General features: G+C 40.0%; 2 protein-coding genes and 1 long non-coding RNA gene across 5 annotated transcripts in view; 2 read left to right on the top strand and 1 right to left on the bottom strand.

Annotated features, from left to right (window-relative positions):
* Window positions 1–1,004: 1,004 nt before the first annotated feature.
* On the bottom strand, window positions 1,005–13,477 carry ppp2r2ab (protein phosphatase 2, regulatory subunit B, alpha b). 2 transcript variants are annotated; one of them, XM_047372633.1, is made up of 10 exons: window positions 13,249–13,477; window positions 7,747–7,815; window positions 6,309–6,406; window positions 6,003–6,168; window positions 5,634–5,746; window positions 5,320–5,497; window positions 5,049–5,213; window positions 4,111–4,280; window positions 2,781–2,872; window positions 1,005–1,628 (listed from the first exon to the last, which is right to left on the bottom strand). In XM_047372633.1, exons 1-10 carry the CDS (start codon window positions 13,253–13,255, stop codon window positions 1,349–1,351), a joined length of 1,338 nt encoding a protein of 445 aa, XP_047228589.1. In that variant the 5' UTR covers window positions 13,256–13,477; the 3' UTR covers window positions 1,005–1,348. The 2 variants fall into 2 exon arrangements, with proteins under 2 accessions (XP_047228589.1, XP_047228590.1); XM_047372634.1 differs by lacking the exons at window positions 6,003–6,168; window positions 6,309–6,406; window positions 7,747–7,815; window positions 13,249–13,477 and adding an exon at window positions 5,901–5,919.
* A 180-nt stretch (window positions 13,478–13,657) lies between these two features.
* Window positions 13,658–18,803, top strand: LOC124872525. Its single transcript, XR_007039311.1, has 5 exons — window positions 13,658–15,491; window positions 15,581–15,650; window positions 15,903–16,074; window positions 16,305–16,467; window positions 18,500–18,803. It is a non-coding gene; the product is annotated as an uncharacterized LOC124872525 (long non-coding RNA).
* A 2,963-nt stretch (window positions 18,804–21,766) lies between these two features.
* Window positions 21,767–27,486, top strand: part of gsna (gelsolin a) — a 29,230-nt gene continuing 23,510 nt past the window's right edge. For both annotated transcript variants that reach the window (XM_047372617.1, XM_047372618.1), the window contains exon 1: window positions 21,767–21,922. The gene's annotated coding sequence lies outside the window, so the exon portion shown is untranslated. The remainder of the gene's footprint in view (window positions 21,923–27,486) is intronic.

Below are 27,486 nucleotides of genomic sequence, written 5' to 3' on the forward strand. Positions count from 1 at the left end.
CACTCTAAATAAAATGTCAATGACAATTTATTGTTATTCAACTCTACAAACAAAACACATGGTAAAACAAAAACCAGGCAAAATCCCTCAAGCGAAAGGATGTAAAATATTTCCTTTATTTTTCCTTTTTCTTCCACCGTCAAAGAAAACTTGTAATTATACATTACTGGAGGCATCTCTGTCCTAAACGTCCTCATTGCAGTAATGTTTGCCAGTGGCTGAAATACGTTATTCAGTGCCTAAAATAATGTATGTTTTTTTAAACTGCAGTCATACAACACAGGGAGTCCAGTGTCAAATCCCTGTTGTGAAATACCAGCAACATTAAGCTTAAGGTCCAGCTTCGTTTCACAAAGTGGGACGGAACACATCTGGTGCCATTTTAAACAGGTTTTAATATAAATATGACAATCATAATATTAGCAGTAATATCTGTTTGTATAATCTCTCTCTATTACCTGACTGTTGCTAAACAAACAAAAAAAGAGGAGGAATCAATACACAAAGAGAGCCATCTTAAATGGGGAAAAGAAATGACTTCTGGAGTTTTGGGACCGTTCGGACCCTCATAGCCTGAGGAGCAGAGATGGATGTGTGAAGTTGTGCAGAATTTGAAATCCTTGAGGCAACTGTTTGTGTGTGTGGATGCTTACGTGTGGACAATTTATATGAATTAATAATCAATGTCAGATCTCAGGTTAAATATACTGACAAGTTTGCTTGTTGGAAAATGTTTATTTTACTGGTTGTTATTTGTGTTTAAGTTAATTTCATTTATTTGGAACTGGAAATTTAATTTAATGTTTACCAAACACTTTTTTGTATGGTATTTGGATATTTGTTTGTTTGTTATAAGCATTTCTGAAATTGATTTATTTACCGAAATCATTGTCTGAAATAAATAATAAAAAAAATAATACAAATTATGGGAGAAACCTGAAAATGATTAAAAATGTAATTGCTTCCAGAAATGTGAACACCACAATGGCATGGGACAAAAAAAGTAAGACATACTGAACCGTTTTTATTCTACCATGGAACCATTTAGAGGGACAGTTTATAAAAATAAGTTTTAGTCAAAGTTTTAAAGAAATTACAGGCTTACCCATGTTTGAAAATAAAGGGCAGATCAGCAGGCAACACAACGGGATGAAAGGAAAATTATTGGCACATGACTTCAACCACAAGGCAGAGGTTTCTGCTGCAGACAGATGGATGACGGAGAACAGAGGAACCCGTCCAGATCCAGAACAAAGTGTCAGAATAGTCAGAGAGGGATGCTGGTCATCAGCATTACCGGAGATCCTTGTAAATGAACGTGCAGGCGGCAGCAGGTTCATTTATCCTGTTAGTTCACTTTATCCTGGAATATGTAGAGGTTGTTTATAGTTGCTACGGCGATGATGTTGTCCTGCGGATGCCAGGCAGTGTGAAGGATTTTCTTGTTGAAGTCCAAACTGTCCACGCTGATCTCATCCTTCTTGCGCTTGCCTCCGGTGCAGACTTTACGAGGCTTGAGGACCTGTAGAGGTTTGCTGTTTTCCCGGGACGCTTCCAACGTGGCGTCCCGCCGCTGGCCGCGGTCGAACATCCGGAAGAAGTTGTTATAGGAACCGGTCATCACCACGCTGCAGAGGGGGAACAGGGAAGCCGTTTTTAAATACTGCGCCCACATCTACAGCACTTAACTACACTGAAAAAACCTCAGCTGTTGTTTACATAGAAACACTCGTTTTAAAGAAAATCACTTCTATAACTGGTAATCTTCATTTACTCAACTGGTTTTCTGTAAGATTAAGGTCTGGGGACTGACACATGGAGCACGGTTCATTTTGTATCTGCTAGACCAGTTTTGTATTGATTTATCCCACAGCATCACACTTCTTCTACCTTACTGAATGTGCATGCTGCGTTTTTCCAAATGTTCGTCTATTGTTTCAAACCTGACCAATAAAAATATGCTTTTTTCTGTCCAGAAGAGCTGACCGATATTAGACATTATGTTATAGCGCCATCATTGGTTAAAATTACGATGAAGATATCGGTCGCAGTAAATCCACATTTTAATCAATCCTCTCTTTTTCCAGTTGCACTTTCAACACTTTTTGTAAGCGTTAGCATCTTGGGCATTGTAGTCCATGTCAGCCGTGGGCATCTAATGCAGTTAAACTTAAACCAGTACGTGCAAAGTGAGAACTCATGATACTTAGAACACATCAGTCAACAATTCATTAGCCTTAGTTAGCAGTTAGCCTTGGACAATTATGCTATGAGGTTCTAAAATCAGAAATGCCACTTAAATTTTAACCCATGGAATGAACTGTGACCCGGAATTGGCAGATTTTCAGCCTGTTCGCCATGACCGGTAACCGGCCAGTCGGGATCATTTCCTGATCAATAGCCGGTCCATATTTGACTGCTGCTGCTTTTAGAGTGCAGAACCTCTGAACTAAAAAGCTGCTTTTTGACTGAAGAGGTCTGACTCTCTTTAAAAAGGATCGCAGCTCAGCAGCCCAGTTTCACTACAGATACCAGTCTGGGTCTCATTTATCCTGGGAACTTGTTTTTAATGAACAGCGGTGGAATTAATAAAAGCTGCCTGAATGCTTATTGTAATGCATTTCCAAAGACTCAACAGCAATACAAACATCATTTGAAGCATCTCAACGTTTTGAGTACATGACACAGAGAAAAGAACAAAAAGCTTTCTGTGTCCCAACTTGCATCAGATTAGTCATGCAGCGATTCTTAGAAGATCATAATTAGAATCGTGCTCGTACCTGTCGTTTCCATTCCAGCAGCACTCGAACTTGTCAAAGATGCAGTCGTTCTCGTACAGCGAGCACAGCTTGCTCCTCAGGTACTCGTGAACCTGAAACGATTGAATGAGGCAGGTGTCAACAACAGAAGAATCCCGTCTTCCTACAGCTGTGGAGCTAATCTGAAATGTTTTTTGTCTTTAAAGAAAATGTTCTTCTTTACAAATCCAACCATATAATAAGCTGCATTTAGCCTGACCCCTAGTGGCCACTACGTAAAATTACCAGAAGAGATTTTTCTTTTTTTGTTTTATTTTAGGTGGGGCTCCTGTTACACATCACAGCAACAGTCATTTGAACACCTGAAACTCTCAACAGCAGGCAGAATGCACATTTAATTTAATAAAAAAATCACAGACGGTGGATCATGTGTCTTGAAACCCCAAGATTTCCTTATGTCCATTTAAATGGTGCCATATTTGTAAGGAATGTGGATTTTGGGGTTGAACAACAGAGCTGACCCTCTGGGCTGCAGGCATGAAAAACTAGCTAAATCCTTCCAGCAAACACCCAACAGCTTATTCTACGACTGAAAGACACATGTTGGCATTTTAACAATTTGATCATTTAACTATTAGGGGCCTAAGAAGTGCCACCCTAGTCTGGCTCTGATGGTCAATCTGTCCGTAACAACTGGAGCCCACATGTGTTCAGTGGGGTTGATGTCAGGACTGCCGATGAACTCAGCCACAAATGCCATTTATATAAAAGCAACACCGTTAACAACAGTATAAGCTTTAAGAAGCATTGTTACAACAAAGAAATGTCCCTACCTGAGCAAGTAAGAGCACCACCTGTACAAACCTCTGTGTCGTTGACCGCCCTGTAACTCTGGGCTGTTTTTAACTATTGGCTTTACTTTAATACCTTTAAATACGAACACATCTGAATCTGAATGAGTTTTCCTTTGTACTAGATGTGCAGGATGGCCGTGACGAGGCCCACGAGCCAGACCTTTCACAACCCTAGTTTGGTTTTGGCAGTGGGCTGCACGTATTGCAACATTTGGGACCATTTTGTTTGGTGATTGGCTCAGAGTAAAAAGAGCGAGGATGAAAAGCACAATGAGACGTCTTCTATGAAGTCCTCATTCAAAGGAGACCACACACACGTGATCTGCCGCCATCAGGCCGGCCACAACTGCTCAAACAGGTGGGTTTCACACCAGAGTCTTATTTTTTTTATAGTTTTATTAATATATCACATTGCAAAGCTTTTAGTAACGCAGGAATAATGTATCTATTCCACAGAAAAGATACACAAACACTCCAGAATTATTCCCCATTCTCACCTGGTACGTCTCCACCGGCCGGTTTTCCATGTTCAGGTCCCAAATCTTCACAGATAAGTAGTCTCTGGTCATCATGTAGCGTCCGTTGTGGCTGAACTTGACGTCCGAGATGGATGATATGATCTCTGAGAAGAAGGAGCGGTTGCTGGGGTTTTCAGGTTCCTCGAACACTGAAGGAGAGACTTAATGTGATCATAGGTATCTTCATCAGCCACTTCATCTACCAGTCAATGTTGGAGGGAACTAGTGGTTAATAATTAGAGTACTGATGAATGTCACCAACAAGCTGACGTAGTAACTGATATCCCTGTATTAGAAACAGCGCTCCCAGCAGCACAGTTATTAAACTGAAATAGGAATCATAAATCATAATTATAAAACATGAACAGAAGACGACCAGAGTTTAAACTCCTGAAGAAGCAACAGTCTGAAGGTGGAGAAATTATCATCGTGGTAAAAAGTTGACACGCACATGTTGGGGTCGTCACCAAAATGGTTCCGATGCTTCAGAGATAGTAGCCAGAAAAACAACTAGTTCTAGCTCCAATAAAAAAAACATATATACTTTGTGTGTTTAAGATGCTTTGATGCCATGACCAACAAGTTAAACCATAATGTGACGTTGATCCTGTCTGCTATTTTTCAGCCAAATAATAAGAAAAACTGAAATAATGGGACCAAAACTCAGGCAGTTCAGGCTGCCTGCTGGGTTTTTCTGCCACTTTGCAGGGCAGGCACTTGCAGTAAGTCAGCCGTTTGCCTTATAAGCCGCTGATCTTCAGCGGCAGAACTTGAGCTAAACTATTTTTTAGAGCAGATTCATTTAAACATGAACGGTGTTGAAGAACTGAATCGGAAATGGCGTAAAAAAAGAAAAAAGTCTTTGCTATCAGATGATCTGACAGCTAAGTAGCTATCCCAGAGCAGCAATAACTCACACTTGGAGTGCTTGTCACAAAGAGCTGAAACTCTCATGTCACACAGACGGATTGTTCCTTTGCTGCTGCTGTAGACGAAGGTGTTGCACTGGTGAGGATGAAACTCTGCTGCTGTAATCACCTCGGTCAGCTCCTCCATGTTGGCTGGTTTAATGTCAACAATATCTGAAGAGCGAGCAGTTAAGGAGGCGCAACACTTGTACCCAGATCTATTCAAATAGAGTGAAAGAGTGGAGCAGGTTGGTGCACAGGCTGACATGTTTAAGGATACTGAAGCTGCGGTCGGTGATCTCCAGGTTCCAGAGGTTGACGCGGAGATCGTCCGCGGACAGGTAGGTCTCGTTGTCGCTGTTGACAGAGACCGAGTTGATGTGGTAGGTGTGAGCGTTGGCAAACACCCTCCGAGGACTGGCTTCCACCATGAGGTCCATGGGTATTAAAACTGGCACCTGAACGAGAAATGTTCCGGGTAACTGAAAGGAATCATTTCACTCAAACGTTCTTTTTAAACACATCATGCTAATGTAGACAGACAAAAACAGGTCAAGGTGCATTGATATTAGCAGTTTTGTGGTTCTGACTGACCCGTAGTGCCGTGATAGTGTTACGGTCTCTGTATCGGCCATCCTCCTCTTTGAGATTGTAGCCCTCTGGTCTCTTGTCTCGCTCACTTATTTTCCACAACTTAATTGTTTTATCTGTGCAACGGGAGGAGAGGACATCAGACTCAAGACTTTAAAAACAGGGAAACGGGTCGAGCTTTTCCACATTTTTTCATGTTACAACCACAATTGCAGAGTAGTGCATAACTGTAAAGAGCAAAGGAAACATGGTATTTTTTAAAAGAAGTACCTGAGAAAAATGTCCTACATTTTCCCAAACACACCTTCCTGTTCAGGTCTAAACGTCTTTCTGAAAGGAGATTTCTTTAGCCAATAAAACCTCCAGATTTACCGTTGGTGGACAACAGGAACTGAGCCGCATTCTTCTGAGGAAGCCAGCGGATCTTGTTGATTTTCTCTTCTATTTCTAAACTCTTTAAGTAGTCGAACTCAGGTTCGTGGCTCTGGAAGGTGCTGTAAACGTTGTACTCGCTCCTGAACTGGGGCAGATTCTTGTTCTGTGAGGAGAAACACGGACATTTATTTATCAGTACACTGCTGGATTAGGTCTGCTTCCCCAAACAGACAGAACCATTTGTCCCTTTTTCAGCAGAAAAACATCCAGTGTTAATGCATGTGAAAACAAATGAGGCTTTACTTCTACTTCCTGCTGGAAGATGACGACACGCCCACCCTTGTCTCCAGTGGCGAGCAGCTCTCCTGTGTGGTTGAACTCAACCGTCGATATAATGTCCGCTGGGCAGAGAAATGAGACGGACCATGAATGAAAACCTTTCGTTACTAAATGCAGTAACAGTCCGTGTCAATGGGAATGAGAGCGGTAGAGCAGCAGACGTGTAGAAATGAGACTCAGATGTTGGAGAACGCAGACGGAACATTATTCACATCTCCCCGAGCAGTACTGTACTCCACTAACTGGAACACACTCACATGTCCATGCACACTCGCTTGGACCTTTGTTGCCCACTGGAGCAGAAACACAATGAGCAACCAGATTGCAGTGAGGGGCCTTTGTGCTGGTCGGAGTGCCTGAGGCCCAGAACGGGGTGTGACACCGGAGTGTCTCAGCACTTTTGCAGTTCGCAGGGACAATTTCTGAGCCAAGTCAAGACATTTTGTCCCGTTATTTTATTAGGATTTTATGCGACTGAACAACAAAAATATGGTGCATGAAACATGTTGCACAACTAAAAATCTGAATAGAGTGGCATGTATTTGTATTCAGCCCCTTTTACTGGGACAGCCAATAACAAACCAGTTGCCTTCAGGCATCATCTAATTATTAAACGGAGTCCAGCTGTGTGTAATTCAACCTGGCAGGAAGAAAGCCACAGGCCACGTAGGAGACCGCAGCAAACATGTGGAAGAAGGTTCTCTGCTCAGACAAGACCATAATTAAACACCGATCATCAAGCTGAACACATGCCGAAACATGGTGGTGGCTGCATCATGCTGTGGGGATGCTTTTCTTCAGCAGGGTCAGGAAAGCTTGTCAGAGTTACTTGTTTCTGGTCTGTCAAATAAAATCCTAATAAAATAAACTGAAGTTTGTGGCTGTAACTTTCCTTAATAAGATCTGTACCAGAACCACAGTGTAGCTGGTGGACAAGTGATCATCTAAACAGCTTTCTGAAGCTCATATTTTAGATTTTCTCATTGAAAAAATTTGAAAAAAGCAGGAAAAAAAAACCTCAATGACAAATGAGAGTTTCGTAATGTTGAGATTTCCCCGTTTGGTGAACTAAAAACGAGTTTCCAGTCTGAGTGGCAGATGAGGAAGGATTTCCAGTTACAAAGATGAGCTTCGGCATTGATGGGTGGGGTTCATTATGAAGCAGCAACAGCATCATCGCTTTTTACTTTATAGATGGATTGCTAAAAATGTTTAAGGAAGTTCGCTGAAAAATGGGGATGAGGAAGTAAAAATAAAATGGATCAAGAATCTCTCTTAATATTTACCGAATTAGTGTCAGATTCAGGGGATTCCCTATAAGCAGCCGACTTCTGTCCAACATATTTTCACTGACGTGCTTTAGATTTATAAATCTAAAAGCATTTGATATCAAAACGCATACCTTCAGCTACGTCGTCGTCAATGGCTCCCTTCACCTGAGAGAAGCACCACTGCATGTCACCTCCGGGTCCTTTAAGAAGGAAAAAGACTGCAGGTTCATCACATCATTAAAATCAGAGAAAATGCAATAAATATCACATCTAACGATAAATGCATTGGAAAATAAGTCAAAGAGCTGCATCTTTTGTGATTTTTCCTGCTCATTTATGCAAATTATTTTAATGAAACAAAACAAACGAAAAAAAAAAAAAAAACTGTACTTTCAGCAGCTTCATGAAGTAAGCAATAAATAACAGAATGCAAAACAACAGGATGGTGGCAGACGTGTCACATCATGTAGTCAGACGTGTGCACATATCCTCTGCAACTACCGCTGCTAGTGTAGCTAGATTTAAATCCACTAATAAGTTAATAAAATATTTAGATGTATTGGTTAACATTATAAATTCACTCATTTCTGTTGCAGTGAAAGTCAGGAACAAGTCATAATTCACTATAAAACACCCTGAGCAAACCCAGTGTACAATATTAGGGAATATGGCCATCTTTAGTCTAACGCCAGAACCAGAGAGGGTCCATTTTCCTGTAGGTCTTCAGCTCAGGACTAACCCTCCAGTTGGATGCCTTTGCCAGCAGAGATCCCACACTGCATCAATAACACCAAGGTGGACTCTAAAGATGTCTGCTTTTACTGATCTGGATGTGTGTTTCTGGACATTTTCATGCTGGAACGTGAAGCTGGTGTCATGCAGATGCTTTCCAGATCAATTTGCCCAGTGAATTAATGAGATCTTGGTAGTTTTCTGCAGTGAGAATGTCACAAATTATGGAAAACATGGGACTGTCGATGGTTAAATAGTCAGAATTTACTGGACCCTCATGTTTCTGTTTCAAAGCAAAATATACATCTGTGTAAATATTTGAGTAAAATACCCGTTTCACAACTACAGTGTTTCACAGAGTTATCAAACCATGAGAATCTCATACCAGCACATGTCTAGGCTGAATTTATTTCTCCATTTCTAAACAACACAGCTTTCAGATAATGCTGATAAAGGTTTTATTCTATTTTGCCCTTGAAAAAGACTCAGGAAACTGTGTGTTATCCCTTTAATTCTAGGGTTGAATGGGAATTAAATGGTTTAAACAAAAAAATACATTTCATTTGAATCCGTTGCAGAGGAAAAAAAAAACAACTGCCTTAAAAAAAAAAACCCCAAATGGATCAACAGAAAACCTGGAGAATAATCGCCAAGAACACTTTATAGATTACACGAAGTTGGCTCATTTTAACGCTAAACAAGACAGAAGCTCTGAGCAGAAGATCATAGAACATAGATGTGAGATGGAAATCCTCAGCCTTTATACTACCAAGCAAAAGCTCCTAATTTTAGAGGTTCCTGTGACCCTAAAAAGAAAATCCAGACTGAGAACATTGACATCTGGACAGAAATCAGGTTCCAAATATTTTGGATAGCAATTTCAACACAGGAAAAATTCACAAACCAGAAGGTTTTTTTTTCTTTTTAAATAGATCCCTGTTTGGACTTGAAACTAGAATGGATCAGAGATTTTCAGGTAAAACGACTGAGATATGAAGATGTCATTTCTAGTGCAGCCTAGGATTGCTTATCCCGGGATAACTATTAAGCCTGCTTCTTCTAAAATGTTTTAATCACAACATTTATACTGAAGTATTGAAACAAACATTTTTCTTAACATAAAAACAGCCGTTAAAAAGAGGTTATGTGCTAGGGGTGTCCAGTTCCAGTCCTGCAGGTTTTAATTGGCTGAAGTACTTCCTCAGCATGTCACCTAGCTGTGCAGAGGCCTGCTAATGAACCATTTATCTGAGGCGTTTAAATACAGTCCAGTAAAATGTCTCCTTTTACGCCTAAAACCTACATACAACTGTAATCAATACCGCCGTCTGTCACAATATTCAGCAGTATTATCGCAACTAGATGTTTTCCTGATATTGTGCAGCTTTAATAACCGTGCCTTTACAAACAAAAGGCACAATGGTGTCAGGAATTCACAACATTCGAGTTAAACGTAGGCACGCCCGAGGACGCCTGAAAGTTCCAGATTCATCTGTTCAAACAAGTATATGCAGGTATAAACAATGTGGGAATTCCCAGCAAACATACCGTTCAGGACGGAGACGAGCTCTGTGTCCCAGAGATGAACGTACAGTACAAACCAAAAGTTTGGAAACAACTTCTCATTCAAAGAGTTTTCTTTATTTTCATGACTATTAATATTGTAGCTTCACACTGAAGGCATCAAAACTATGAATTAACACATGTGGAATTATATACTGAACAAGAAAGCATGAAACAACTGAAAATATGTCTTATATTCTAGGTTCTTCAAAGATTTGATTACTGCTACCCACACTCTTGGCATTCTGTTGACAAGCTTCAAGAGGTAGTCACCTGAAATGGTTTTCACTTCACAGGTGTGTCCTGTCAGGTTTAATAAGTGGGATTTCAAGCATTATAAATGGAGTTGGGACCATCAGTTGTGTTGTGCAGGAGGTGGATACAGTACACAGCTGATAGTCCTACTGAATAGACTGTTAGAACTTGCATTATGGCAAGAAAAAAGCAGCTAAGTAAAGAAAAACGAGTGGCCATCATTACTTTAAGAAATGAAGGTCAGTCAGTCCTAACAATTGGGAAAACTTTGAAAGTGTCCCCAAGTGCAGTCTCAAAAACCATCAAGCGCTACAAAGAAACTGGCTCACATGAGGACCGCCCTGGGAAAGGAAGACCAAGAGTCACCTCTGCTGCAGACGATAAGTTCATCTGAGTCACCAGCCTCAGAAATCGCAGGTTAACAGCAGCTCAGATTAGAGAACAGGTCAATGCCACACAGAGTTCTAGCAGCAGACACATCTCTAGAACAACTGTTAAGAGGAGACTGTGTGAATCAGGCCTTCATGGTAAAATAGCTGCTAGGAAACCACTGCTGAGGACAAACAACAAGCAGAAGAGACTTGTTTGGGCTAAAGAACACAAGGAATGGACATTAGACCAGTGGAAATCTGTGCTTTGGTCTGATGAGTCCAAGTTTGAGATCTTTGGTTCCAACCACCGTGTCTTTGTGCGACGCAGAAGAGGTGAACAGATGGACTCTACATACCTGGTTCCTACCGTGAAGCATGGAGGAGGAGGTGTGATGGTGTGGGGGTGCTTTTTTGGTGACACTGTTGGGGATTTATTCAAAATTGAAGGCATACTGAACCAGCATGGCTACCACTTGCAGCGGCATGCTATTCCATCCGGTTTGCGTTTAGTTGGACCATCATTTATTTTTCAACAGGACAATGACCCCAAACACACCTCCAGGCTGTGTAAGGGCTATTTGACCAAGAAGGAGAGTGATGGGGTGCTGCGCCAGATGACCTGGCCTCCACAGTCACCGGACCTGAACCCAATAGAGATGGTTTGGGGTGAGCTGGACCGTAGAGTGAAGGCAAAAGGGCCAACAAGTGCTAAGCATCTCTGGGAACTCCTTCAAGACTGTTGGAAAACCATTTCAGGTGACTACCTCTTGAAGCTCATCAACAGAATGCCAAGAGTGTGCGGAGCAGTAATCAAAGCAAAAGGTGGTTACTTTGAAGAACCTAGAATATAAGACATATTTTCAGTTGTTTCACACTTTTTTGTTCAGTATATGATTCCACATGTGTTAATTCATAGTTTTGATGCCTTCAGTGTGAAGCTACAATATTCATAGTCATGAAAATAAAGAAAACTCTTTGAATGAGAAGATGTGTCCAAACCTTTGGTCTGTACTGTACCTCGGTATGAAATGCGTGAATCAACCTCAGAACAAAAGTAAAACACCTTGTGTTGACGTTTGCTGAAGCTGCTCCTCCATCTCGATGGGCAGAAAGGCCACTCAGAGAGGAAGAAGTTACTCCAAGAGCAATATGAATAAAATGGATTAGAATTTGCAAATGCACCCAGCGACAGAGACCTGATAACACTTCTGGTGGTTTGATGAGGCTAAAATTGAAGCTTTTGGCTTTAATAAAACAAGCCTGCTAACACCATCCCAACAGTGAAGTACGGTGGTGGCAGCATCATTTTGTGAGGGTGCTTTGCTTCAGGAAAGATCAACAACATAGATGACATGATGAAGCAACATCTCAAGACACCAGCCAGGATGTTAAAGCGTGGACACAAATGTGTCTTCCAAATGGAGAGTGATCGTAATCATACCGGGTAATGGGTTAAAAAACTGTCAATGTTTTAGTTTGGTCATCACAAAACCATGATCTTAGTGCCATAGAAAATGTGTGGGCAGAGCTGAAAAGGTGTGTCAGCAAGACAGCCTACACACCTCACACCGGTTCTGTCAGGAGGAACGGGCCAAAATGCCTGCAAGCAATTGTGAGAAGTTTGTGGAAGAATACCCAAAGTAACAAAGTTTAAAAGACAATTCTACCAAACACTAATGAAGAAATATCTTGTTTCAGTGATAACTAATTAGTAGTGATAAAAGCAGATCTATACCTGCTAACATTCAGAAGATGATCATCATCTTTACAGTTTGCTTCATCTTCACCATCCAAGGCAATGTCTACCCTAACTTGTGGGTCATCTGAGTCAAACTCTTGTTCAAACATGCAAGGCCCCATTTTACACTGAGATCCAACTCAGAATCTATTAAATCTGTCAAACGTTGCTCATCCACCCTAGTTTTTACTAACACCAGCTGATCTGCTGGAGGGCTGTGCCTTTTGTGACGTCATCCACGAAAAGAACACGTTTCTTTCTTCAGTGCACTTTTTTAAAGTACATACTTCATTGTGGTTTCCCTGTTACATTTTTTGTGGGGGAAAAACGCCACGAGAAAGTATCTGTAATTAATCAACGAGATGTGAGCGATGACGTGTGAATGCTTAACAAAACGTGGTGGTAAAATAAGAGTCGTTCGGAAGCCGAAACAGACGGTTCTTCGAGGTGAACCGAGCCAAGTGATCCGGCTCTCTGAAAGTAGCCGAAATTCCCCTCAGTAGCGCTAACGCTACAGTTCGCCAGCCTCGTCAAGCCAGCTGTGTGTTTAGGGAGAATTAGACATCATGTGGATACCGACACGTATTTCTTGGTCAAAGCCTCTCAGTGTTTTACTGTGGTTTGTAAGACTAGATCGCAACTCTGATAATAACCCTTTATAGCTGAGAGAACTGTGGCAGTGCTTAGCTAAAGCGACAGTTAGCTTGCAAAAATAGTCCCAGTGATATGGTTACCAGCGATCATCTGTTACCAGCAGCTGGGTGGTCATTTTTAGCCGGTAAAGACAGCCAGTCCGGGTGGTGACACTTGTTTCTGCTGGCTAGCTAAGGTTTAGCGCAGCTAACTTTGGCTAGCTGGTTAGCTTCAGCTACCCCAGCAATATGAGTCGATCTAAACCTAGAACCTGGCAGCGGGCGATGGAACAGAGTCAAACCCAGCTCCAGGCGTTCAAGGGAAGGGTGAACACGAATTACCTGCCATGACGAGACACGCAGTGGAACTCGATCTTGCTCCCTACTCCCACGCACTGATCCGTGGGATCTGAACTTTTTCTTCCGCTCAAAATCCGTTGGCTGTGTGCGCAGAACTGGACGTTGAACCTTTTAAATGAACCGTATGTGGTTCATTTAGTGCTCCCTTCTTATTCCCGCTCTTCCTTCAGGTGTTTGCTGAGGATGTCACCCACTCTGTTGCAGCCGCCCGGCTACTTCGCATCCCATAAGTCACTTCTTCTTCTTCTTCTTCTTCCCCACCCCTCACCAGACGCTCTTCCGCACGTGAATCAGAGGGCTTTTGTTATGCGCGCGCATGCATCACAGGAAATGCAAAGTCTATCTATCTATCTATCTATCTATCTATCTATCTATCTATCTATCTATCTATCTATCTATCTATCTTGGTCAGGCATAACATTATGACCAATGACAGAGAAGGTGAATAGCTGGTTAATTCTTCATCTTGGCACCTGCTAGTAGGTGAACAATTTTATATCTCGTGTTTTTATTAAAAAGAGCTGATGTCCATATGATTTAGTATTTACCTCTGGACAAAAAAGTGATTTAATTGCATTTAAGACCACAATAAATAACTGTAAATATCCTTATGGTTTTAAACATCCATATGTCCACATTAAGACTTATGGATATAGACTCAGACCCCTAAAAAAGGTGACTTAAAACAACTATAAGAGGATGTCAATTACCTTGTTATGGATGTATGATTCTGTGGCCTTTTCTAATCATCTCTTTGCTGCCCTAATTAAATATATCTGCCGCACCGCTCACTGCTACAGCTTACACAACATAACTGTTGATTTCACATAAGATGCAACACATAGTCAAGGATAAACTGATACAAGAGGATAACCTTTAAGAGGGTTAAGAACAGGCATAGATAAAAGCAGGACTTACGCTCCATTCTTTGCTCCTCTCGGTTCATCTCTAAGATGGGTTGAGGGGGGCCCGGTACCGAAGGTAAATGTCACTCTGTATCTGTTCAACTGTATACTCTGTACACTGATCATTTTGGCATTAAATCTTGATTTTATACCTAACCATTTCTCATTATTTCACAAGGTAAATACTTTGCTGGTTTTACTGGTTGGGTCTCGGAACTGGAGAGAAACGGACCCGGTGGTGCACAGGGAGGAAAGAGAGTAAAAACTCCCATTTTACAACAACCTGGTCTAAGTTGCAAAATGTCTAAACGAGAACAAAAAGCATTTAGATTCTAACAAATGCAGTGTACAAAATTCACAACCAACTACTGCCTTTGGTGTGTATTATAATACCATTCAAATATTTTTCTTCTTGCAGTATTTTCCATGAGTCATGTCTGCTTTAAAGGATCCACTTCTCGCTTGGTGGACTCTGGAGGAACCAAAAAGCTCCGTAAACGTCTTAGCAGCACAAACATACAGGCCTTGACTTGGGTGAGCAATAGCTTCACCGCCCACATAGATACGTCAGTCTTTTTCTCCTTGAGAGGCTATGCTTGTCAACTAAAGAGGACTAAAATATTGTGTTTGTACACTGCTGCAAAAACAGCAATGATAAAAAAATGAAAAAAGTCCACTAATGGCCACCCCAAAAGAAAAGAAACTGAACTATACATTTCTCTGATGAAACCCTGAGCTGGAGTGAAATTATCATTAACCATACAGAAGACTTTAATCAGTCATCTGGACCTTTGTGGGATTGCTAAGGAGGTCATGGGAGTTTGGTTTTCCACTCTCTCTCTTTGCTGATCTGGAGAAGGCTTATGACCATGTCCCCCCAGGTTTTTTTCAGGGGGGAAACCGCGGGAGTATGTGGAACCTGCTTGTAATGAATATCCGGTCATTGTAGACTCACTGTAGACTCAGATTTCTGTAAATTTATGGTGAATTTTAACAGTATTTTACTGTATTTCATAATAACAGGAAAATACAGTTAAATTACTACACTTAGCATGTTAATCTACAGTTAATTTAGCTGGTTTAGCAGTAACAGTAAATAATTGTAATTCAACCCAAATTTAACAGCAAATAGAAATCCTTTACAAGTCGCGCCATTATCTGTCAGAATCTTTTCAAATGCTGTTGGCTGCTGGTTCTGTTCTGATGGTATCATATCATTAACAATCAATCGACTGAGAGGACTCCTTTTTGAAGGACATTTGTCTGTGAGCTTGTCTTTGGATAACGCACTTTCCCTGCTTCAGTCCACAAGTTCAGAAGGTAAGATTATGCTTAAATCTTGAATTATTTTGTATGTGTGATTATTGAACAACTGATATGTCAGACAGTATTTGTCACACTTGTTACAGGCGTTTGCTACACCTGCTGATGTTGAGAGGAATTTCACTCTACCAGCCAGTCCTCGGCTCATTTTGCTTGGTATGTATTTTGGTGTGCATTACAAAAAAAAAACTTTATTTAATAATGAGAATTAGGTAACTAGAGAACGTGCTTTTTGCGGGGTTATGTCCATCACTGTAATGGCATGCCATAATACAACACAATAACTTCAATCCAGGCATCGTCACTTACTTAGATTTTTTAGGAGAAATCTTGCCATCTCCTTCATGGTGTATTTATATTTCTTAAACTGTAGATTCACCCTAATTCCAACATTTTTTTTTTTTATAGGTGATCAGATCCACACACTCTGCAAGTGGATGATCAGTATTGAGAGCCATGTGATTTGTCAGAGCATTCAGCCAACATTTCAGTCTGGACTTGCGGCTTTCTTTGCGGTGTTCTATGTTTTCAACCTCCAGTATCAGGACGAGGCCTCCTAGACCCTGGAATTCGTTCAAAGGTAAGCTATAACTACTATAAATGACTCAAGAACTTAATATACCAATATAGCAAGATCGCTTGTGACCTACTGGAGACAGATTAGTGAATGCAAACAGTTGCGACTACTGTATGTTACTGGCAACATTAATTTGTTTTGAATGGTATTGTTTCCCCAAATATCAATTAAGTCACCAGTCTCACAATCTTGCCATTGACTATTGTAATTTTCTTCTATTGTTGTTTTTTAAGACGGTTCATCGGCATAAATCCAGACAGAGGGAGCAAAGCCACCTGTGGAAAGGTCATGTCTAAGAGGACTGGGAAGGTGGTTCAGAAAAGGCCCATGACTGTCAACCCGCATGTTGCCACACTGTTAAAGAAATTGCTGGACTTTGAGTTGGACTTCGTCTAGGTAGGTCACAACTGTCTTGTCATAATGTCGTTATTATGTGCTTGTTTCTATGCCAGTAAAACAGTCCACTCAGTACTCTGATTATAAAATGTATATTGACTTAGCTTCTACTGTAACTAATTATATGTGCTCTCTTTCAGACTCTAACCTTGAAAACTGGCTCAGAGTTTATCTGTTCTTTCTTTCTAGGTGAAACGACTAAAGGAGCTACATCCATTAACATTTACTTTTCCTTCCCATAGAAAGGACTCCTGGATCAGTGTTTCTTTGTTCTCTTTGTGTCTCTGATCTGTTCTCTCAAACCCCCAGTCGGTCGTGGCAGATGGCCGCTCACACTGAGCCTGGTTCTGGTTCTGCTGGAGGTTTCTTTCTGTTAAAAGGGAGTTTTTCCTCTCCACTGTCGCTACATGCATGCTCAGTATGAGGGATTGCTGCAAAGTCAACGCCAGTGACTGTCCACTGTCTCTACATGCTCATCTGGGAGGAGGGAATGCTGCAAGTCTCTGACTCGATGCAATCTGCTGGGTTTCCTTAGATAGAAAAACTTTTTATCCAATTTGAATAAATAACTGAATCTGACTGCACTGTTCAATGGTTAGGATTAATTGGAATGTATGAACCTGACTGTTGTGAAGTGCCTTGAGACAACATGTGTTGTTAATTGGCGCTACATAAATAAAACTGAATTGAATATTGGTGTGCCTGTCATAGCAGTGTCCTATAACACTGTAGCAACACTTTGTAACTACCTTGATATTAGTTGTTGTTTGAGTACTTGTGGGCACTTAAAGTAATTCTTAAACTAATTACAGTAATAGCAGTACTAGCAGTTAAAGTGTGTGAAATATTTAAAACACGGTTGCTTTAATATGAATAAGGAAAACAGAGAAGAGAACAGATGTGGGACAGATAGTGGATCAGGAAGTGCAGAGAATTAGTAATGAGAAGTGAGGTTCGTGTTAGAGAGGAGGAAAAAAGTAAGAAAACACAATCAAGAGACTGGAAGTTAATTGAAAACATGTTGAATATTCTTATTTGGCTAGGGCATATAATGGTATAATGGTAAAATCATCTTTGCTTATTACATATAGGCTTTTGTACCCTCAGGTGTGTACAGCCTTGGTCAGAAGTTTTGAGAATGAGAACAAATATTTTCACAAAGTGTGATGCCTCAGTTTTTTATTATGGCAGTTTATATATACTCTTGGATGTTCTGGAAAGAGATCAGATAGAAACATTTAACAAAAAGCTCTAAATGTACTGAAGCAGCAAACTTTGTGAAAACCAATAGCCATTCTCAAAAACTTTGGCTGTATATAAACTACTTTAAAAAATTTGGTTTTATCATAACTATGAGAAGCATGAAATTATCAATATTGGTTATGAAAAACAGTTACTGTGCATCTCTAGTGAGACCTACTATGATGTATGCTTTAGTGACAGTGAGACTCAAAGACAGGAGACTGAGCAGGTCGTGGCAGAGATGAACACGCTGAGATTTTTTGTCGGAAGTGACAAGATGGACAAGATTAGAAATGAATAGTACAAAGGAATAATGAAGCTAGAGCGGCCAGGTTGAGATGCTTTGGACATGCTGAAGAGGGATAGTGGACAAAGAATTTTGAAGATGGAGCTGTCAGGCAGAAGAAGAAGACCTCAGAAAAGATGCATTGATGTAGTGAAGGAAGACATGGAGTTGGTTTGTGTAACAATATAGGGGATGGATGCGACAGGGTGAGATAGAGGCAGATGGTCCGCTGTGGTGACCCTTGAATGGAGCAGCTTAAAAACGAAGGAGAAGACTGCTGTTTTTATTTTTATATGACTACTATTTTGGTACTACAGTCTTACGTTTTTCAGTTCATTGGTTACTAGAGAAAAGTAGGCTGTACTGTTGGTTTAGTGATCTAAGAGAGTGAGGGGGTTACAATACTGACAGTAGTAATTCAAGTACTGTCCCTACTGATTCAAATAACACTTATTGATTCAGCTACTTTATATTTTTACAACTCTTTTGTTGTTTGTTTTACAGGTACTAATCATTCCTGTGGAGGATACCAATCAAGTACTGCAGTTAAGCCATTTATGTGTGTTAGCTCTCTCTTTCTACATTTTACTTTCCCTGTTATTAACACTTGGACTTACAAAAGACTTGTGTCAAAGCTAGACTGTGATGCATTTCTCTTATACTGTTGTTGAACCTGTTATTACAGCTGGATTTCTTCTCCATTACACTGTTGTTGCTGCCATGCTACTTAAGAATTTCATGGTTGTTGCTGCTATTTTACTACAACTTTATACTATTGAAGAACATTTTTATTCACCAACTATACTGAGGTTTTGGTCATAATTTCACTAAAGTCTGACATTAAGAAATAAGTCCTTGTGTTCTGTGAATAAAAAACTATTTTAGTAAATCTGTTCTCTCTTTTTTTGTAAATTTCAAAGGATTTATGGGAATTTGCAGATTTCATTATCTTTTCATCTTTTGTAAGCTGATATGCATTCTGTAAAATTACCCAAAAAAAAACAAAAGTTTACTGTAATCCAATTACAGTAATATACTCCTAAAATAAATGACAGTACATGAACCGTAAAATAATGGTAAAATGCTGTTGCCTTACCTAACAGTAATTTACAGTAATATACTGTTAAAATAAATTACGATAAATGAACTGTAAAAAAAACCTGTAAATTACTGGCTTCCCTCCTGCCAGTAATTTACTGTTTTTTTGTTTTACTGTGACATCTTTTACAGTGCTCAATGCAAAGGTCGAGCTTGTTCCTCCCACAGGACTGCCTCCTGTCTCTGATCCTGCTCATGGACGAGATCATGAGGCTGTGCGCATGCGGAGAAGGGGGTCGGGTTAATCTCAGGATCTCCTCTTTCCTTCTTCTAGATGATACGGTTCTGTTGGTGTCTTCAAGCTACGACCTTTGGCTTGTTCTGAAGTGCTTTGCAGCAGTGTGAAACAGTCGATGATGAGTTTCTTTGAGTCTGAGGACATGTTTTTTTACCCGAGAAAAGTGGACTGCTCTCTAATGAAAAAGGTGGTTTGTTGTGGTGAAGTGAAAGATCTGAGCTTTCTCAATTTACAGGTCCATTCATGGAACTACTGATAGTAGACCTTAATTTGACCTTTTAAATTTAATATGCAATGAAACTTAATCTGTATATGACTGCTGGTCCCATAGCTGCCTTCTCAAAAGGTCCATGAATAAATGCATCACTACATACATGTAGGTTGCTAGGGTCCATTTATTTAGAACAGCAATAATCCCAGAGGTAATTTAATTGGCATCTCCAATTTGATTAGATTTATTTGATTAGATTAATTAGATCAAGTGCTTTCATCTTAAACTTGTTTAACAGATATGACTGACCCATATTAGCAGGTGAATGTGTTTAGAGAAACTCCATGTTGCATAGATATAAATATATCACATGTTTTCTGTGTTAGCAAATAACATAAGATTGAGAGTTTTTATCAACAGCAACTTCCAAGTCTGGCTACATTTTCTCAGTTTTTCAATTGGATCTAGGTCTAATTTTTCACTAAGCTGTTCTAACACTACTAAACTTTGATTTAAACCATCCCATTGTATCTCTGGGTGTACGTTTGGGGTTGTTGTCCTACTGGAAAGAGAACATCCAACACATAAGGGTGTGCATGTAGGCCAAAAAATTAATTTTGGGCCCATCTGAGCAGTGTACCCTCCTCGTGGCTTGTGGCAAACTTTAAACACGACGACTTATGTTTTTTTTTATTTTCACTCTTCCATCAATGCCAGATTTATTGAGTAAATAAAAACGGTAAATTTGATAGATTCTCCCACATGAGCTTTGGATCTCTGTAGCTCCTACAGAGTTACCATGTGCTGTTTGGCTGGTGTCGTGATTAATGCTCTCCTTGTCAGTTTAGGTGGACGTAGGATCTCTCGGTAGCGCTGCAGTTGGACAGATCTCTGGGAGATGTTCAAAGCTGGGGATATTGTTTTCCAACCTAGCTCTGCTTTAAACTTCTCCACAACTTTATTCCTCACCTTTCTCCTTTCTGGTCTTCATGATGCTGTTTGTTCACTAATGTTCTCCAACAAACTCCTGAGGCCCTCAAATTACAGCTGGAATCATATTGAGATTAAATAGCAAACAGATGGTCTCTGTTTATTAATTAGAGAGATTTTATTCAAGGGAATCAGAATAAAGGCGACTGTATACAGATGCACACCGCTCTTTTGAAATTGTCATTTCTTAAAAAGTTTAAAACTCATGAATTTGTTTCCTTGCATTCCATTATGAGTGATTTTGTTTTGGTCTGTCAAATACAATCCCAATAAAATAAAATAAGGTTTGTGACTGTTAATTGATAAAATATTTAAAACATTTTCAAGGGATGCGAATACATTTTTAAAGAAACGTAGAAGTTAAAGGTTATACCTACACTTACTGTTACTTTATTCACCTCCTCAACTAGTTCTCTTCTGTTTGCGTGTTCCACCACCAGAGGGCGGTAAAGCTTTGAAGAGCTGTGATTTAAACCAAGCCAGATTTATGAAGCACTTTTAATAGTTTTCTTTGGGCTCAATAAAGAGATTGTATGTTAAATAATCTTGCAATCATCCCAATCTTGGAAGTGATGTATGAAGGTAAATCTGAAAAGAAAGAAAGAAAGAAAGAAAGAAAGAAAGAAAGAAAGAAAGGGTATCTCTCTGCTAGCTTTGCTACTGGCAGAAATATTTGCACATTCTTGTTTGCAAAATACTTTGACTAGACCATTCTAACTCGAGATTACACTTTTGATGTAGAACATAACATTGTAGCTCTTGTATGTTTAGGATTGTTGTCCTGTTTGAAGGTGAACTTTCGCTCAAGCCTCTTACAGGTTTTCTTCCAGGATTGTCCTTCATTTAGTGCATTCAATCTTCCCATCAGCTCTGACCAGCATCTCTGTTTCTGCTGGAGAAATGTTTTCCCACAGCATGATGCTGCCACCACCATATTTCAAAGTTAGAATTGTATAATCGGGGTGATGTGCATTGTTAGTTTTCATGGGCTAAAAACATTGTTTTATAACCTAACCCTGCTTTTAACTTCTCTTCCATGTTGCTGTTTGTTCTCTTAACAAACCTCAGAGGCTTTTACAGAGCAGCTACATTGAGATAGTGAACACAGGTTGACTCTGATTAGGCGGATTCGGGTATGAAAACATATGACTGCCCGAAACCCATGATGTTTGAATACTTTTGCAAGGTGCTGTGTGTGTTTGGACGCTGCAGTCGCGGGCAGGTCAGGGAGGGGACTGTTTAGGGAGTGTCCCGTCCCAACATAAGCAGCGGCTCAGTGCTCTCTGCCACGCCGACTCGACGTCTCTCTGCTTCCGCTGCAGCTCGGAAGCGCTCCCCTCGGCTTGCTCAACACCCGTACATCCGTCCGTCCGACAACCTCCGCATTCAGGTAAGGTCTCCGTTACAAACCATCTCTTAACTGTTTAATTAAAAATTGCGGCCTGGTGGACAGATTGCAGAATTATAATCGGGGTTTTATTGTAGTCTATTTGTTGACCCGATTAGAATATCAGCCTGGTATAAAACGGAAGCGCTCTGAATAATGTGGATCCTTCATTTAATCGGACTTTTTGCAGAGGGGAATTAAAATCAGACTTAAAGTCGCTTGTATTTTTCCTTTATGCGCGGCAGCAGTCGCCATGTACGGAGAGTCAGTGACTGAAACTGCAGTTTTATTCTTGTCGTTAAGGACTCGCACATAAGGAGTTCAGTTTTACATAATAGGAGCCAAAAACAAGAGGAACATGTAAATTATGGCAAGCAATTCTGTATTTACTCGATATTCATGATTTTAGGTGTCATCTTCTAGTTCACAGCTACACTGCTTTAGACCCAGATAGATTTACTGTCTACCAACTATGAGCACTTTCATCAAACAAGGTGGGGCAGAAGTCCTTCTAATTATGTTTAAATCAGTTCAGTTTATTTCTTTAGCTACAAGTCACAGCAAATGTGATCTTAAGGCAATTTAGAAGAAAAACAAATTCAATTAATGTTTAGTTTTAAACAATAAATCTAATTCATACCAGTACATTCAATTCATACAGACACATTAGATCTTAAATGTGATACAAGAAAATCTATATTCAAATTATAATGTCACTTCGTCAAAAGTTATTTATGTACGCAAGCCCATCAAAATGCATTCACTTTCAGATTATCTTTTTGTTCTGTAATCTACATATGTTTATTATGCTTTGTAATCAAAAGACCATGTAATGAAAGGTCCGGACACAGAATGGGGGGTTGAAACTGACCCACTGATATTACGTCTGGCCAAGATAACATGTTAAGGACCTTTTGCTTGTATTTAAAGCATCAGGGGCATTTGTGGAGCATACATGAGGATCAGGACACAGAGCTCAGCCACTCTTCTTTGATTCAGCAATCACAGCTACATGATCTGAAAGCTCACACGACTGGAGATCTTGGCAGATTGCCTCGTATAATCTGAAAGGACAAAGTGATCTTCTGACCCTCTAAGTTATGAATAAATGTTGACTGGTTAATTTGTTTGTGTAAAATATTTTTACCGGTCAATTTTCATGGCTTTCATTAATAGTTAATTAGTATTAATAATATTGCCCCTACAAGTTAACTAGGAAGGCCTAAAATGTTCACTGGTTAACTGTACTAAACTAGTATGCTTACTACTAACCTGATTTTGGTCGTAAAAGCATAACGCGTAAAGTCTAATTTCCTTAAAAGTTGACTAGATTTTCTCTTCATTGTGTCCTCATGGACCTAACATTTCTATTGGTGAACTAGTATAGATACAAAGGTTTATTCATTAACTAGTAAACCTTTTTCAAAGCTAATGTTTCCCTCCAAGGTGATAAGTAAAGTCTATGATGTTCACTAGTTGACAAGTTCAAGCTATTTTACATTCATATTTCACCTGTGCAACCAAGAAACAAAGGGTTATTACAATGTTTACCTATTAACTAGTAAGCCTGGAAAAGTTTACTAGTTGAACAGTAACACAAATTGTTGCCTTATAAGGTAATTAGTAGAAGTTATCAGTGGTGATGAGCAGTTTTTGGCCTACCTACCTCACTAGTTCAGCTTAAAATGACAGCTGGTTAACTAGTGCACCTTAAATGTTTACGAGTTAACTTTGTGGCTCAGAATTGTCACTAGTTAATTAGCAACAAAGTATTTGCCCTTACAAGTTCAGTAGTCAGGCCTAAAATGCTTATTAGTTCATTCGTTTTTGACCTTCCAAGTTAACCAAAGCACCGATATGTAAGATTATTTACAAGTGTGCTTTATTAATGTAGCAGTTATTTTTTAACATTTGTAGTTCATAAGTGCATTTAAAATGTCAACTATGTAACTAGTAACATGATTTTTGCCATGCAAGACAATTACAAAAGCCCAAAATGCTCACTAGTTGACTAGTAGTAAATATTTTTGCCTTAGAAGGAAACCAGCAAAGTCTGCAATGCATAGTAGATGACAAGTTTAGTTTTTGTGAAGTTCATAGTTCACTAGTGCAGCTAAAAGATCAATTAGTTGACTAACTGAAACCATGCTGGTTGATGGCAAGTTGCTTTTGGAGCCTGTGCAGCAGAGCAACGTAACGTTTGTTTGGTTTCTATAGAGACAGTCAAACTATTTGAGGAAGTTTTACCTCAACGTCCTAAAAGTTTTTACCACAAGTCTGTTAGAGAGTGAGATACAGACTACATGACTAAGAAAGAGGTGTTGAAAGACTTATCTGAATGTGAGAGATACCCCATGAGCGATTTTTCTGAACTAAGCAGAAGTTACGTGCCCCAAGCAGCTGCCCAGCATGTTTCCTGGAGGATTAGACTCTGGGGTGTATCTGAGTGTTGACATGGAGGACATTTCCTTTCAACTGTTGAGTCCAGAGGCCCTAATTTGGCATCCTGTCCTCAGACGAGTGGGAGCTTGCCTTGTTATATGTAAACTCAAATATAGGTTAAGTTAAACACTTCCTGACAAGCGACCTCATTCAGTGAAACACTAGCCTACAGAAGCAGAGTACTAATCAGCAAAACCTATGAGAGAGAAGGTAGGGTTGATCCTCTGAGCCCCTGACAGCTTGTTTTTGTTTTTTGGGGTAGGTCAGCTGGGGTTTTGGTGTGGTAACTGTCCAATGGAGGCCATTTTTGCCTAGTCTCCTGTTTATTGCTGAATCATGAAATTCGACCTTGACTGAGGCACAAGAGGTCTGCAGTTCTTTAGATGTCGCTCCGGGATGAGTCGGCAGTGCACTCTTGGAGGAATTTTGGTATGCCGGCCACTCCTGGGAAGGTTCAGCACTGTTCTGTGTGTTTTCTATTTATGTATAATGGCCTTCACTGTCTTGCTGGAGTCCCAAAGCCTTAGAAATAGCTTGGTAAGCCTTCCCAGACTACTAAATGACTTTGTTTCACATCAGTTCTTGGTTTTCTTTAGATCAGGGTGTAATATTAAGCTTTTTGAGGTGTTGTAGCCTACTTCCTGTTGTCAGACAGGTTCTGTTTAGTTGATATCTTGATTTTATGGGTCTGCGGTATCAAGACTGGGGTTCACTGATGAAATTGAACCAGAAAATGTGTTTAACCACAGGTAATTTATAATTCAACAAGGGCAATTATGTTTTCATAAAAGCAAATAAAAAAATCATCTTAATTCCCAAAGTAACGATATACCTTAAGGTTTAGTTGATATACTTTAAACTTCACCTTAAAAAATTAAACAATCCCTTTAATTTAGTGATAGTATAGAAACAGTTTGCAGATTTTTTTTATTTATTTAAAGAAATTTTTTATGCCTTATAACTTAAAAATAAAAATAGTTGTTTGTACAGTAGTGCACTGAAAAAGCATGTGAGCAACTGTTAATAATGTTTAGTGATGCATATTTTCCTGGGAAGGTTGGGAGATTCCTACCGCTAACTTCAGTTAAATAGATATTTTTCTACCAATGAGAAAAATGGTACACCCCTCACTACCCCTGGCTGCCTTTTGGTGAGGAAAATGTAACTTTTTAGACACTAGTGGCATTTTTCTATGCCTGATTAAATGTATTCAGTAAAGGAAGGAGATTCCAAAGTACATTACCTGGTGCTGGTTCTTATAAGTGTTTTCAGTTGTTGCTGAATGACCGGAGGTAACCCTCTCATATCCTTTAATAACCAATCCTACAGCAGAGAAGTTGTTTGCAAAGTCATAAAGAGCTGGTCTGTTCATTGTGTAAACAAATATTAGGGAAGGAGCGTGGTTGTTAAAAAATATGTGAAGATTTTATCTGATGCATCCCAATCAGGCTTTCAGAGAACCACATAAGGCTGCGAGTGGCATGCAAGGAGAAAATGAGTCATAAGAAGACGCCCCCCACTTCTTTGCTGAAGGAGAGCTCGTATTTTTATCAGGGTGGGGGATGGAAACTCAGAACAGACATGTTTTAAAGGCCTTAAAATCCAGATTTCTCACATCACACCATCCTGGGTTATCTTTCCAACAGCAGACAAATCACAAGGCTTTCTAATTCTTTGGTTTCTTATCAAATGGATCCCATGTTTCTCCACAGTGGATTGCATTTTGAGTTTCCACTCAGGCCTCGAGGGAAGGCAGACACAACAGAGAGAGAGGCTGGAGAAAAATGGGGGAGGGGACGAAATATGCCAGGCTGGGGTGGCATGTCTGTTTGTCAGCACAGGAAGGGCTGGTGAGTAGGCCTGTGGAAGAGGGGACTTTGCAGATGAGCGAGGCTGACACATTGTCTTTTTCCAGCCAGCCAGCCAGTCTGCAGAGAGGGACTGACTGATAATCATATGACCCGTTCTATTTACACATGCAGCTGTGTGGGTTTTCATTCAAACAGAACTACCCCTTCATGACTCACCGTGCTGGATCTGTTAGTGGTTCATCTACTTCTCCACCACAGAACTAACCTTTTTCACTTCATAATGGTTTTCTCAGACCTGCCCAGAGTTTATACATTTTATAAAAATATTTTATTTGATTCTTCTTGGTAAATCAACTTAATTAGATACTGCACCAAAAAGCAGAAACCGAATAAATGTAAATTTGATAAATAAACACTACTGCAAAATTTACAGGATTTGAAAAAGATAGATATGCAAGATATGCACGGTGGGGCAGTTGGTAGCACTGTCGCCTTGCAGCAAGAAGGTCCGGGGGTCTTTCTGCATGGAGTTTGCATGTTCTCCCCGTGCATGCATGGGTTTTCACTGGGTACTCCGGCTTCCTCCCACATTCCAAAGACATGCCTGTTAGGTTAATTGGTCACTCTAAATTGCCCTTAGGTGAATGAGTGTGTGCATGGTTGTATGTGTGTTGCCCTGTGACGGACTGGTGACCTGTCCAGGGTGTACCCCGCCTCTTGCCCATAGACTGCTGGAGATAGGCACCAGCTCCCCTGCAACCCACTATGGAAGAAGCAGTAGAAAACAACTGACAGATATACAACATTTTGTTTTATGATGTCTACCTGGAAAACCTATCCTTAACTTATCCTTAAAGGTTCTCAACAACCTAACTTGAATATCGGGATCCAGGAGAGAAATCCTGCTGCTGTCAATTCAAGCACCAGGGATTACTGTAGGAAAAACCTTCCATATCATCTGGTTGAATGGAGAACCAAAAAGGAATTGCTCAGGCAAAATAATGGCTGCAGATCCTGTGGGATGGATAGATGTTTCACAGCCTCCTATGATTTCATGATAGTTGTATTCTGATCTATATATTAAAGGTATCCATCAAAAAAGTCAAGGATTAAGTCATCAAAGTCAGCGTTTCTTGTTAAACATCCTCATTATGTCAGAAGTTGACCAGACAGCTATCAATTTGTGATAATGTACAAAATGTCACAAAAAAGACCAGTTGGAACATAAAAAATGATGTGAGTTAAAAAGAATCTTCTTAGTTTTCCATTTATTAAGCTCACAGTCTTGAAATACTCCACAGAGGTTGTATTGAG

The sequence above is a fragment of the Girardinichthys multiradiatus genome, chromosome 8, assembly GCF_021462225.1.
Source record: "Girardinichthys multiradiatus isolate DD_20200921_A chromosome 8, DD_fGirMul_XY1, whole genome shotgun sequence".
Taxonomy (NCBI): Eukaryota; Metazoa; Chordata; class Actinopteri; order Cyprinodontiformes; family Goodeidae; genus Girardinichthys; species Girardinichthys multiradiatus.

Bases quoted from the DNA above. Each gene is read 5' to 3' on its own strand.
- ppp2r2ab (XM_047372633.1), bottom strand. The intron at 5,747-6,002 runs GTAAATCTGGAG...CCCGTTGCACAG, and splicing joins GTTCCTGTTGTCCACCAACG to ATAAAACAATTAAGTTGTGG. The intron at 1,629-2,780 runs GTACGAGCACGA...CCCCCTCTGCAG, and splicing joins TGCTGGAATGGAAACGACAG to CGTGGTGATGACCGGTTCCT.